This window comes from Diadema antillarum, unplaced genomic scaffold (genome assembly GCF_040938485.1).
Source record: "Diadema antillarum isolate AM-2024a unplaced genomic scaffold, OU_Dant_1.0 seq00001381_RagTag, whole genome shotgun sequence".
NCBI lineage: Eukaryota > Metazoa > Echinodermata > Echinoidea > Diadematoida > Diadematidae > Diadema > Diadema antillarum.
The window spans coordinates 270705-283950 of record NW_027272139.1 but is presented as its reverse complement, the minus strand read 5'-3'; the positions used below and the strand labels follow the sequence as shown (position 1 = coordinate 283950).

The following is a 13246-nucleotide window of genomic DNA, read 5'->3' as shown; positions in this document are numbered from 1 at the left end:
GCATCATTGGGGGTCTTCAAATGAAATGAGGTATTGATTAAATCAAAACATAATGATTATGATGCCGAATGTGGTAAGCATGCAGCTGTCAAACAGTAAATTTCAGTCGGTATCAGCACTGTACATTCAAAATATGAATAAAGGGCAGTATTTTAAACTGGTACATGTATTACTGTATAAAGTAGAACAATATTTGTTTAATTTGGACACTGACAAACACGCACTCGCTCCAACGTCATATATTACACACTAAAATAAAATTATTTCACTCACTAAGGAAAGAAATGGAAATACGATAATAGCTCATCTGGTGCGGTCTTCTTATAATAAATCCTTTTGTACTGTGCTGAGTTGTAACTTCAGTTGATGGAGCGAACTCCCGTTGATGGAGCGTTACTGACCATAGCAGTTATATTCCAAACTTTATGGCACACATAATTATTCTCTCCTTCGTCTTGAAATCTTTCAAATACATACCCGAAGCACATGACTGCATGTGCACCTATTAGTGAAATTAAAACAGTGTAAAAAGCAAACAGGAACAAACAACAACAACAACGAAACCCGTGAATTGTTTAGTGATTCTTTCATTTCTTTCTGTTTGTCATCATCTCACTTCTGCATGCTGCAACTGGAGGCGGTGGTCAACGCACATGCTTTAGTACAACACGAAAGTGGCTGCGCCTGCAACATTGCATGGCAAAAAAAAAAAAAGAGGAGAAAAATAACAACAACATATCACAAAATGGGATATCAGGATCTCTTGTGTTCGGTTACTAAAGCCAGATTCAGACTGGCAGAAATAACCATAGATACAAAAGCTAAGCCTTGCCTGATTTTCTATTGGAATCTTCTAAACTGACCAATGTGTGACTCACCGCGGAAGGAATTCACGTTGGTTCGATGCAAGACGCCACGAAGCGTGCCGGCATAGAGGGGGCGCTATTCTATTTCCATATAGTGGCAAAGAGAAATCTCGTGTTTCAGGGGAGTTAGCACACAGAAATATACATCAGTATAGTTCTGTGGGTTAGTGTTTAATATTAGTTTCATATTTTGGATAAAACAAAAAAATATCCTCGTGTGATTGGTAAAAAGAGCTCCACGTGATTGGACCTATAGATATTTTCAGCCATTGGCATGTTTGACACTCCATGAAGTACTATTTGCAAAATGACATCACTTCTATGACGACATTTTGCAAATAGGCCTAGTATACTATATGCAAAATGATGTCACAAAGCAATTCTGAAATTGTGCGCATTTGAACCGTCACTCTGTGAAATGTAACATTTTCAAACTAGAAAAGCACTCTGAGAGCGCAGATCTCCGCCAAACATGTTTTGTTAACCACTGATCTTGTTCTTCCATAGAGATCAGTGATTTCCACTCATACATGCATCATACATGCCGAAAATAGCCCACTTTCCCATTGCTACGTCATCAACTCTCAGCTCCGCGGCGCGCCTTGCCCTAGCAGAAACTAGAGCACGCACTTTGGTGCGCGTATGAAAACCTCAAAAATGCGCAGCTTGAACTCCCAAGTTCGTTGACCCTACCTGCCAAAATGTTGAAAATCCTTCATAATAAGAATCATAAAATCCATAAAAATTTCCGGATCACTACCAAAATTCAATCATCTGTTCCTCATGTCATTCTCAACCTTCCCGCAAGTTTCATCCAAATCTGTTGACAACTTTTTGAGTTATTTTGCACACGGACAAACCAACGCCAAAGAAAACATAACCTCCCCCCTTAGCGGAGGTAACAAAACAATATTGTGACATCACACAGCAATGCTGATATCGCGCAGTGCGCCGTACCGTCTCTTTGTGAAATGTAACAATTTCTAATCAAACAATTGTGACGCCACAAGGCAATTTTGACATTGCGCACTGCTCGTATCGTCACTCTGTGAAATGTATTATTAATTTCTTACAAAACAATTGTGACGTCATAAAGCAATTCTCCGTCACTCTGTGAAATGTAACATCGTGCGCTGGTCAGTGTAGGGTCCCTGGCCTTCACAACATCGCTTCCACCACACGACGTCTCGCCTCGCATATTTCCCATTTCCCCTTCTTTTGTTTAAAATTTTGACCCAAAATATGAAACAAATATACTTTGCCTAATTTCGAGTTTCTTGTTAAAATCATAAGCCTCGGTGCCTCCAAAAGAATTACTAGGGAGCTTTCGATTGAGGACGCAATGAGATCTGCGACGTAAATTGTGCGTGTCGTGTGCAAATTTCAGCCGTTGGCATAGTTACAAGCTTGAAGTCCTGCGTCCATCTCTAATCTACTTCGGTAGTAGGCCAAAATAACGTCGTTCTAGAATCACGGACGTAAGCCACTTGGTAACTAAGGGAGTTAGCCAATCAGAGACAGACGGACCTTATTTGGCAAGTCCCCGTTTATGAATGGAACCCCTGCCCGCGCCGCCCGCCTATTTTGCACACTTCACAGCTAGCTAGCTGAACAGCAGCAAACGATTTAACCATTTCTGTATCGCTTGTAATGCCGCTAGCTAGCGCCCTTGTACAGTATCAGTGTACGCGCCTCGCGGAGTAGTAGGCTGTGATCAATTCAATTCAATTCAATTCAATTCAAAGTTTATTTCATTTTTCGACAAAACATATGTCTCACTTCTTTTGATAACAGAGAATAAGGTCAATAGAACATAGTGAAATGAAAAGACTGTACAATAATTGAGGACCTATAGTAATCATACATTGTATAGTAAAAAAGAAACAGAAGTGATCGAAGTGAAGTACATGTACGGGTATACCGTTGCTTAAAGTGCGAAAAATGGAGGGACCCACTAAAAGACAGAGCTTGTAGTGTGTGGGCCCCTCTTGTAGTGTGTGGGCCCCTGCATCGGGGCCAGGGTGGGGGCTGCTGCACTGTACCCCCCCCCCCCCCCCCGTGTGGGAGGACTGCAGCGTTGCATAACATTCTTGGAGGGACCGATATGGATTCTGAAAACAACGACGCCATTTCGGTAAGTTTAAACTAGAATCTAGACTATAACTATTACAGTAACTTATTGGGCCAATGATGACTGATTATGTTTGAATCATGCTCAAATATTTCACACAAACATTTTTCACCTTCACCAAGCATGGGGGGGGGGGTGCTTGGGTTTTTTTTAAATAAATAAAATAACTATTGTACTAAAAAGAAAAAAGTGAGCACTGGGCGGCACCCCTTTAAATTTGTGGTGTGTGTGTGTGTGTGTGTATGTGTGTGTGTGTGTGTGTGTGTGTGTATGTGTGTGTTTTATCACACAATTCCGGAAGTGGTATGAGAATATTCCTGTTATGGAAGTGGCACCAGAAGTATAAACTGGCCTGCGTCTCCCCCCCCCCCTTTACTGAATTCCTGGCCGGTGGGTCTACTGCCCCTGACAAGAATCACTTGAGAGCATACAGTTGACTTAGAGGAAACCCAGGGAGGTGGAAATTCCACCTCCCTGCCCAAACCCAAGAGAAATGTGGATTGAGTGAGCAGCAACATTAGTACAACACATCAGTGAAAGTTCTAGGAAAATCGGACAACACATGTCCACGTCATGACATCATAGCCTCTAGTAGCAGGGGCGGATCCAGGAATTCCGTAAAGAGGGGGCGCGTTTACATAATTAAAGGGGGCGCACGCACCCCTCCCCCATTTTTTCTTTTTATTTCTTTTGTTTCAACAAAAAATAAAGGGGGGGGGGGGCGTGCGCCGGTTGCGGTCCTCCCTGGATCCGCCCCTGAGTAGTCTCCTCAGCCAGTGGTTTCAATAGCAAAACTGTAGAAATTAATAACTTCTGCATCGATTGTCCAATTTTCCTCAAACTTTCACTGATGTGTTCTACTAATGTTGCTGCTTTCACTCAATCCACATTTCTCTTTGGGTTTGGGTTTCCTTTAAAATAGGCCAAACAACAATTTTCCATAAACAGGATCTTCGAATTACATGTAGGGCCTACAAGTGTATATTTAAATGACAAGTTGCGCTCGTCGTTTATCGCATGTGTAAATCGATACATTCCACATCATCTAGTTCTCTTTGATAGAATATAAAACCCATAACTTCAATTTGTGATAGAATTGTTTGTCAACGTGTAACGTAAAGAGAGAGAGAGAGAGAGAGAGAAGTTTGCAATATAACAATTTAGTTGCATCAAAGTGTTGTTTGGGTTCCTGCAGAGATACTGATGCAAACAGTGTTCCAAGGATGCAGCTCATCATTCCAACATGAAAGAAAAGCAATGACGTGTAGGACCTATATAGGGAATACTATGCGTCTGAGACGGAAACTATTTGTGACATCCGCATCATTCCTATAAGTATTAAAAGGCAATATTTGATATTCTACCGATTCAGGAATTCTAAGGGGCGCCGCTACAGAATTAAAGGGGGTGCAAGAGCCCCTCCCCCATTTTTTCTTTTTATTTCTTTTGTGTTAACATGAAATTGGGGAGGGGGTGGTGCGCTCCCCTTGGATCCGCCACTGTTACTAGCCGTTCCTACTCGCCAGATCTCATAGGTCGTGCTGGCCTGTTTCTACGCTCGAAGGTGTAGGAAAAGGAGATTACAAGTATTCATATGTCATGCCGTTTTTCTAGCGAATATACTGTTTTATACTTTGATTCAAATGTGCGCAGTGTAGACAAGGCAGTGAGTATAAAACCTCTGAATGTAGAGCACTCCACCGCTCAGCAATTCGTGAGATATCGTGAACAGTGTTTATGTCAAAGCATGGACCTATATATAGGTCCATGGTCAAACAAGGAGTTGTAACTCCGTGGTCAAAGAGATTTTTCTCCTCCCCGCCACTGTAGGGAAAATCTCTTTGGGTTATGTATAAACTTTGCCCAGTCGTTTCTTGTAATTTGTCGGGAGTATTACATTATATCAACATCTGCTTCGAAATTGAAAAATTAACCCTGTTTTTCAGATTGTTTGGAGGCTTAAAATATATAGGAAAATCGTTGATGTTCAGGTTTTATTTTCTTGCCGTTGTCTCTTGCAAGCATTGTAAAAAAGACCAGCTTGATAAACGTCTAACCGTGTCACGTGATATAAACAAGTTTTGTTCAAAACACGAACAGACCCTCGTAGCATGCCGAATGTGACGGAGACGGTCATCTCAAACAGCGTTTACGAATTGAAGTTCTTGTTATTGTGGTGAGTAATTATTGCAGCGGTAGGTTGTGTTTGTGGCATAACTTGTAAACTACCTTAGAAATAGTAATGTCTAATGAAATACACGTAATATTTTATGGTCTATGACTGATGCGTCGCGTAGTGCAAAGTAAATACTGAGTGTAACTGCGTGGGTTGTTGAACGAGTTCCGAATGCAATGTGCGGTGTCCACCTTGATCACTGTAGTGTTCTGTTGCATGCGTGCTGTGCCTGTCTGAGCTGTGTGGATATCACTCTTGAGTTGCATCGCCCGATACATAAAAGTAAATTAAATTTGTTAATCAATGACACCGTTTATACTAAGCAAAAAGGAGGTTCTGACGCCTTCTATAGCAGCCTCGAGCAGCAGCTCAGTATAGAGACTAAACAGACAAAAGATAAATGGAGCTAGGACTGCACTAACTGCGACCAGCAGCCCCAACGTACAACGTACAGTGTTGGGGCTGCGCCGTTTTGGCATCGATATTTTAATGTTGTACCAACGGGTGCCGTTCCGGCGCTGTAGATCTATTTCCTTAATTTTTCAACAAAAACTACCAGGAATACTTACATGGGTCGACTAAACCTAAATGATTCACATCGGCGACTGTTTGATGCATTTCATTGCTTTATGATGCAGAAAATGCTGTCTTATAAGGCAAATATCTTCAGCTCACCGATGCTCACTAAAACTCACAATCACTTGCACATGCGCACACAATGCATTCAGTGCAGTGCATTGACAGCTGTATTACTCGCTACATGATGCATATTCACCGTGCGATGATGCATTATTCATATCCTTTTGCGTCCGTAACGTTGACGTCATTGTTTACGCATGCGTAGATGCGTACTGATGGATATACACGTTCAAAATAGCAGCAAAGCTCTCCACTAGGGCAGACCGCCTACTCCTAAAAAATGTGGAAAATTATGCAGTTTCCAGATAAATTGGTGAGAAGGACCAAGGCAATGGGGTAGTGTATATTTCATTTTATATTGTCACTGTGTTTATGATGGACATTTAGCCACGGTTTATTTGTGAAGTTGCCGCATATGTGGCAATAGGGAGTTGTTCGTGATTCTCACTTGAACGAAACTGCGGGGTAGCCGCCAGGACCCCGCCGCAGAGCGGCGGGTCTCCGGGGCTAGGACTGCACATGGTCTGAGTTAGGAGATCAGCTCAGCTCAGATCAGATCAGATCAGGCTCTTAAACCACCTATTTTTACACTTCAGGGGGTGGTTTCAGAGCATGCTATACCAGTTCGGGAAACCCACTCACAAGGGGGGCCCCTCCTTATAAGTAACCCGTCCCCCTTATAAGTAACCCCGTCCCCCTTATAAGTAACCCCCGGGGCACCCCTTATAAGGAGTCTCCACGCTTTTTTGCAATGCAACGCGAAAATGAAAGGACTGCGGCAATTCGCTTGATTATGTCCATAAAGCTTCACAAGTTTCCTAGTTACTCACGAAATTTGAGCAAAATCGGTTTGAGGCATCATATCTAAAATCATGGATTTAAATGCGATGTCAAACGACCCTTGCGAATGCTGAAATGCGAGCGATTACTGGCGCGAGTGTCGCCAGGCGCGGCGGCGCGGCAATGCTTGAGTGCAGACGTGGCGACTGAGTACGGAGACTCTCTCGTACTCAGTCGCCACGTCTGCACTCAAGCATTGCCGCGCCGCCGCGCCTGGCGACACTCGCGCCAGTAATCGCTCGCATTTCAGCATTCGCATGGGTCGTTGGACATCGCATTTAAATCCATGATTTTAGATATGATGCCTCAAACCGATTTTGCTCAAATTTCGTGAGTAACTAGGAAACTTGTGAAGCTTTATGGACATAATCAAGCGAATTGCCGCAGTCCTTTCATTTTCGCGTAGCATTGCAAAAAAGCGTGGAGACTCCTTATAAGGGGTGCCCCGGGGGTTACTTATAAGGGGGACGGGGTTACTTATAAGGGGGACGGGTTACTTATAAGGAGGGGCCCCCCTTGTGAGTGGGTTTCCCGAACTGATACAGTTGACCGAAAGATCGGTCTGTATCTGTCCGTCGGGGAATGTTCCGCAGAGACTGCGTCTGGCTTCACAGATCCCCTTACGGAGGACAGCGTTAATGGCAAAATATAAAAGAGTCCTCCGGACAGACGGATCTTTCTGTGTAGCTATAGATCTACAGCAACCTTAGGCTTTGCTGCAGTATAATTTGATAATTGCTAGGGGGTTCAAGGAAGCCGCTTTTCATGGCTTTTAGCCGACCTGGAAGTTATCGCTGAAGGTCATCTCTTGCTAACAATAACATAAACAACCCAGCCGTCGCGACCAATCCCCTCTGAAGAAAGCCACGCAACTTGCACACTTTCGTGCAAAAGCCCGCGCCATGTCAAAGGCTCCAACCCCAAGCACCTTCTGATCTGGAGATTCTCCCACCTGAAACCCCTAGCGAACGGGAGACTCCAACTTGATGTGCGCGAAGCACACATCACGAGCGCGAATAGCAAAGTTCCTTGTAGCCCTGCCAGACGCTGTAATTACGCCGTGCGAATACAGTCGCGACGTACCTACGTACAGCGACTGGGCTGTGTATAGTTAAGTTCCTTGCAGCTGGGATCCAGGGCCCACTTTAAGGGCCCTGGAAGCTCTAGGGTTCTAGATGCTCTCTCGTGCTATCTAAGGCTTATTTTTCAACATACGATGACACTAAGTAAGAAATCATTTCAAGTGGGAGACATGGACCCAGGGCAGGAGAAATCTCAAGCGGGAGAATGGGAGATTTTGCAAAAATGGGCTTTCGGCGGGAGATCTCCCGTCGAAGGTGGGAGAGTTGGAGTCTCTGCCATGTATCAGAGGGGAGGAACCAGTTGGGTCTGCTAGGGTTGACCTCAGGCGCAGGGTGCTGTAACTCGCTGGTGCGGTTATGCAAGGGTCTGCTTTTGGCGAGCAGTATAAACAGACAAGAGGCAGCTTTTTCAGAGCGGGCTTTCGAACCTCCTCGAGGAGACTCTGAAACCTGCTCGCAGTATACATGGGGTAATAGATGTAAATTTTGTATCCCCGCCCCGCTTCAAATGGTGTCATGTAATTGTAGGTCGTTCCGTATCGCACATGTTTCCTTTGTTACCAATTGGTTTTGAAGTATATTCCATGGGTTTAGGGAAAGACTTCCCCTCCTTAATAATAATATGTCCCACCCACCCCCTCACTTTGGTGACAGTATTAGAGTGCACAGTGTACATGTACAATACTTGTATCTGAATTCATCTCAAACACGTCTTAATTGTAATTGCCTTTCCTAACAAATCCAAGAAATGGTACAAACCCATACATAGTCAACTTCACCAACAATACATGCACTAAAGCCTGGTAAGCGTATAAGTCCTACTGTCTTAATTTTGTGTATGAAGTTTATTTCACACTCAACAAATAGAAACCCTATTGATTGCCAGTCTTAAATATTCTGGGTACTGCTGTCTTCCACAAAAATGTGATTAACTACATATTATTTTTTCTTACACTTGAGAGAGATAGAAAGGGTGCGTAGGCTGAGGTAAGCTTGAGTTTGCACTGCATTTCTCAGTGTGTACTCTTTGTCATGATGGGGAGCTTTAGATTTGCATTGCAGGCATTTAGACAATGATTCACGTTGGCTTTTCTCTCTCCCTGTGTCATGTTTCAAAGTAGCTTTAGATTTGATACATGGAGACAAAACCTCTACAAAGTAAAATGGTGTCCCGATCATTGCATCATGTAGCTCTCTGTGTAATGAATTGAGTGAATGCAAAAATAGCCCGAAACAACCGTGAAAATTCAGGCAATGTGAGATTGATTTTGATAAGCAGTTTTGTGCATGTGCAGAACAGGTTTTTTGTTTTTTGTTTCCTCTAAATGTCTGCATCGTGAAAATCAAAGCTCCCTAGTTAGGCTTATTTTGTTTTTGTTTTGTTTTGTTTTTGTTTGTTTTTTTTGGTCGTTGGAGTTCTTGTGTGTCTGTTCATGTGATTATGATGTTAATTGTGCAGGCCCAACCGCACTTATGATGGGATTCCGTAGGAGCGAATATCGGCGCCGCTTCAAAGAGCCGTCATGGGAGGACCACCGGGAACGCTACAGGGAAAATGTCTCATACAGGGCCTACCGTCGGCAGTTGGAGCACCACCACAACTTTGTGGAGTGGGACTGGGACACGGAGAGTGAGGAGGGCAGGCAGGTGGGCATCGCCAGGTCTCGCCGTGCTGCTGCAAAGAAGGAGAGGACCAGGACTGGCGGTAACGACAGAGAGGATGTCGGAGGGAGGGCGATTGCGGCAAGGGGTCTCTCCAGTCGCGAAGTGCAGATGCCAGACTTGGAGACAGCCGAGCATGGGAAAGGGAGTGACCAGGGAAGGGAAGGTAAAGAATCTCCTGCCTGTTGATTGTTGATGGAATTGCTGAGTTGAAAATTTGCAATATATGCAATGACTCAACATTGTAGATCTAGAAAGGATGAAGCGATTGAGCACAATGCAGAGTTCCATTTGATGATGTTTTCTTTTAGCATCCCCAAGTTACATGTTTGTTGCATATATGACAATGATGTGACTCAGTTCAAGATGTAAGTCAGGGGGGGGGGTGAACCACGATGTTCTTACACACTGTGTAAAGGAGAAATGAATTCCTTCATTCAAATCTAAAAACAATTTCAAGAAAATGCTGGTTCTTCTGTAGAGTATGACTGTCTGAGCAATAGATAATATGAGTGCTATGTGAACCGCAAAAACTCCTGTGGCAAAACAGAGTTGCTGTATGTGCTGAGGACACAAATTTCTGATGACACGCAATCCTCGGGTTCTTTATATTCATCTCAATTTGCCTGTAGTTTCTGTGTCATATTATCTCTTTTCCACTGTCTGATGAAAACAATGATATCTGAGACGTCTACCATCCATTATTGTAATCATGATTAAAGTTTTAAGCAGAATGTTCGCATGCATGATCTATGCTAACCAAACTATGAAGTTGATAACATTTGTGCAGTTGTAAACAATTCCCACTGTCCTTCATTGTATTTGTAGGTAGAATCATAGTCGGCCATCCTGAAGTAGCAACCAGGCAAAAACCCAGGCCTATATCGGCACCAGAGAGAGGTCAAAAGGCAGAGATTGGGAGGCCGCCAATGCTGGCTTATGGTTGGGCAGATTCCAAGCGAGATGTTGGTGGCAAGAAGACATTCAACATCAGAGCATCAGCACATGGAGATGTGAGTTTGCAGTCAATTCATGATTCATTTGTCTGCTTGTTGATTACTGTAAAAGTGGAAATTTTCACGGTGTTGAAATTTTCACGCATTTCGCGCAACCAGAACCTAGCGCGAAAATGAAAGCATGTGGAAGTTTTTGCTTGTCATGTGTTCCAGTGGTTGATGTCTTGATTCCGCGAAATTAAAAACACGCGAAACTCTTCTTACCCTGCCGAGCGTGAATAATAAGTCCCGTGAAAATATCCACTTTTACAGTAGATGATGAGACTTTATTGAGCAGAATCTGTTCTCACTTTCCTTGATTCATATCAGACTTTATTTGCATGATGTGACTTCTGTTTACCACTGTGTCATCTGGACTTAAGCCAGAGCAGTGAGATGGTTCAGTCAGTAGCGTGTCTGGCTTGCAATCAAATGGGTCAGGTTTGAGCCCCATTGGCCCGTATTCATGAAGGTGGTTTTAGGCAAAATCATGGTCTAAATCTAGTCCACGGACCAAAACAGGTGTGAAAAGGGCATACCTTTACACACGTGTATCAACGCGCAGTTATCAGTGGACGTCTGTTGGATCTGTCCAGCGCATTTACGCACAAGAAATTTGCATAAACCATGGACTAAATTTCAACCACCTTCGTGAATACAGGCCACCGAGTCTTGCTGAATGTTGTGTAATCATGCCTTCCCCTCTAGTAAGGGGGGGGGGGGGGAATGTCCCTCATCTGGAGAGAACATTATATGGAGGACCAGTCACCTGTGTATGTAGGAGTTGTGTCTCACAGAGTAACTACCCAGTGAAATATAAGCCAGGGAGGTATTATGGTGTGTAGTTTCATGATGAAAAAAAAAAAAAAAATCATGAAGGAAGAGCTTGATACATTGTATGTCACTCAGTCTGTTAATTGGTGCTGGCTGGAATAAGTCTTTTTTTTTTTTTTGATACGAAATGAACAACTACATCTAGAAAAAGTGGGTATTTATTTGTCACTTCATGTGGTATTTTCACTCTTTATATATTTGTGGTTTCAAACAGCACACTCAAGTGTTCCCAGCAGCACTGCGTGCCATGAGGAGAAACGAGTATGCCATCAAGTTCCGTGAAGAGGAGCGCAAGCGGGAGAGCCTAAAGATGCGACGTTTGAGGGCAGCCTTCAACGTGCCTCCTCCCGAGGATGTGAACATATGGATGACAGAATACCAGCGGAGTTACACAGGACGGCCTGAATCAAGATGACGGAATCAGAAGGCCAACTGTGCAAATTGATCTAATCAGAATAAAGGACTACTTTCAGTACACATGCAGCAGCTTCCATTCAAAACATGCTTTAATCAAACTTTGTTGTATATTTTTTTGTACTCAGATTGACATTGTATGCTTCCATGTTCTCTCTTTCTTGCCATTAGGACAAATTTAAGAAAGGCTTCTGACTCAAAGGCCTACTGCTTCAAATGTTTATAGGTTTATGCAGACCATGGAACTGCTGTGAGGAGCTTACTCAGCTAACGGAATGTCTTGTACCTGTACTATACTCTAGACTAACACCTCAGAATCATAGCACCTTGAAGGACAATTCTGGACCAGTTATAAGTTGATTTGTAAAGAAAGAGTAAAATTTTACAATCACGACAGCGAAACTTTGATGAAAATCAATACGAATTCTGGAAGTTATGGCTTTCACAAAACCTTCCTGGAACAGTCAACATGAATTTTTATGCACGTAGTGAGTTGATGAGGGTCATTACTTCACAACTTGCCAAATAATTTGTACATAAAATCTTGAAATGCCCTTTTTTTGTGTGTTCAGACACATTCATGCCCCAGTCTCAAATCCTATCTGACTGATCATTGTTTTGAAGTTCGTCAGCCATGAACATTATCTTTTACCCTTTTATGGTAGAAGAATTGAATTGTCATAATTTTAATGCAATCAATAGAAAATTGTGAGGTAATGGCATCATCATTTCATTCGTTTGCATATTATTCGCTATTTGTTAACTGTTTTGCATAAATTAGAAAATTTTTAGAATTCCGTAACTTCTTCACTCTAAATTTGATTTGATCAAATTTTCGCTGTTGTGCTTGTAAACTTTACTCCTCCTTTTTAGACTGACATTTAATTGGTCTGGAATTCCCCTTAATATGAATAATGTGAGTTCATACTATGCTGAATGCTTCTTGCTCGGTTAAGACCCTCATGTGTCCTGTAAATGTGTATGACTAGTGTTCATACAGTTTTCTTTCTCTTGATATTTCTTTGATGGAAACAATGCAACAAAGCACTTTTGAATCGGCAACGCACCATGCTCACGTAATCATGTGAAGAATTAAAAAGAAAAACAATATTTAAGTGCACATCATTTAGTAACCTGAAGTATCAACCATTTTTTTCCCCCAAAATAACAGGGTCTCTTGTTACTCTTTGTGAAAAATTCTATGTTTGAACTGTCTGGAAAAAAAAAAATATGTGAGAAGTGACAGTATCAATATGCAAAATTTTCAACAAACATGAATAGGCAAGGTCACTGATACATGAAATACTTCTAGAGTGCATGCATGCAACCCAGTATTGAAACTGTGTTTGACTTTACGTTCACTCAGATGCCCACTATGTGCAATATGTAAAGTAAAACTTATCTCTTGGCAAGCTGTTGAATAGATTTGTGGTACAGTGGAACGTAGTGTTTATGACATGCAGACCAAGCACTTAGAATTTCCCAAACGCTGTTAACATACAGTAAACCTCGCATGAGTCGAAGCTCTCGGGACTGACAAAAATGCGTCGACTTAAGTGAAATTCGACTCTCGCGAGAGTCGATTTTTTTTCGACTCACAGTTTAGT

General features: G+C 42.6%; 1 protein-coding gene across 1 annotated transcript; it reads left to right on the top strand.

Annotated features, from left to right (window-relative positions):
* The first annotated feature begins 9210 nt into the window (after positions 1-9210).
* Positions 9211-11660, top strand: LOC139708886 (centriole, cilia and spindle-associated protein-like). The gene is made up of 3 exons (XM_071620849.1): positions 9211-9580; positions 10255-10409; positions 11440-11660. The coding sequence occupies exons 1-3, from the start codon at positions 9211-9213 to the stop codon at positions 11638-11640; spliced, it is 726 nt and encodes a 241-aa protein (XP_071476950.1). The 3' UTR covers positions 11641-11660.
* Positions 11661-13246: the final 1586 nt, after the last annotated feature.

Excerpts from the sequence above, each read along its gene's own strand:
- LOC139708886 (XM_071620849.1), top strand. The coding sequence starts at position 9,211 with ATGGGATTCCGTAGGAGCGAATATCGGCGCCGCTTCAAAGAGCCGTCA. Across the intron at positions 9,581-10,254 it reads AGGTAAAGAATCTCCTGCCT|CAACCAGGCAAAAACCCAGG; the intron begins GTTGATTGTTGA and ends ATCCTGAAGTAG. Across the intron at positions 10,410-11,439 it reads GAGCATCAGCACATGGAGAT|CACACTCAAGTGTTCCCAGC; the intron begins GTGAGTTTGCAG and ends GGTTTCAAACAG.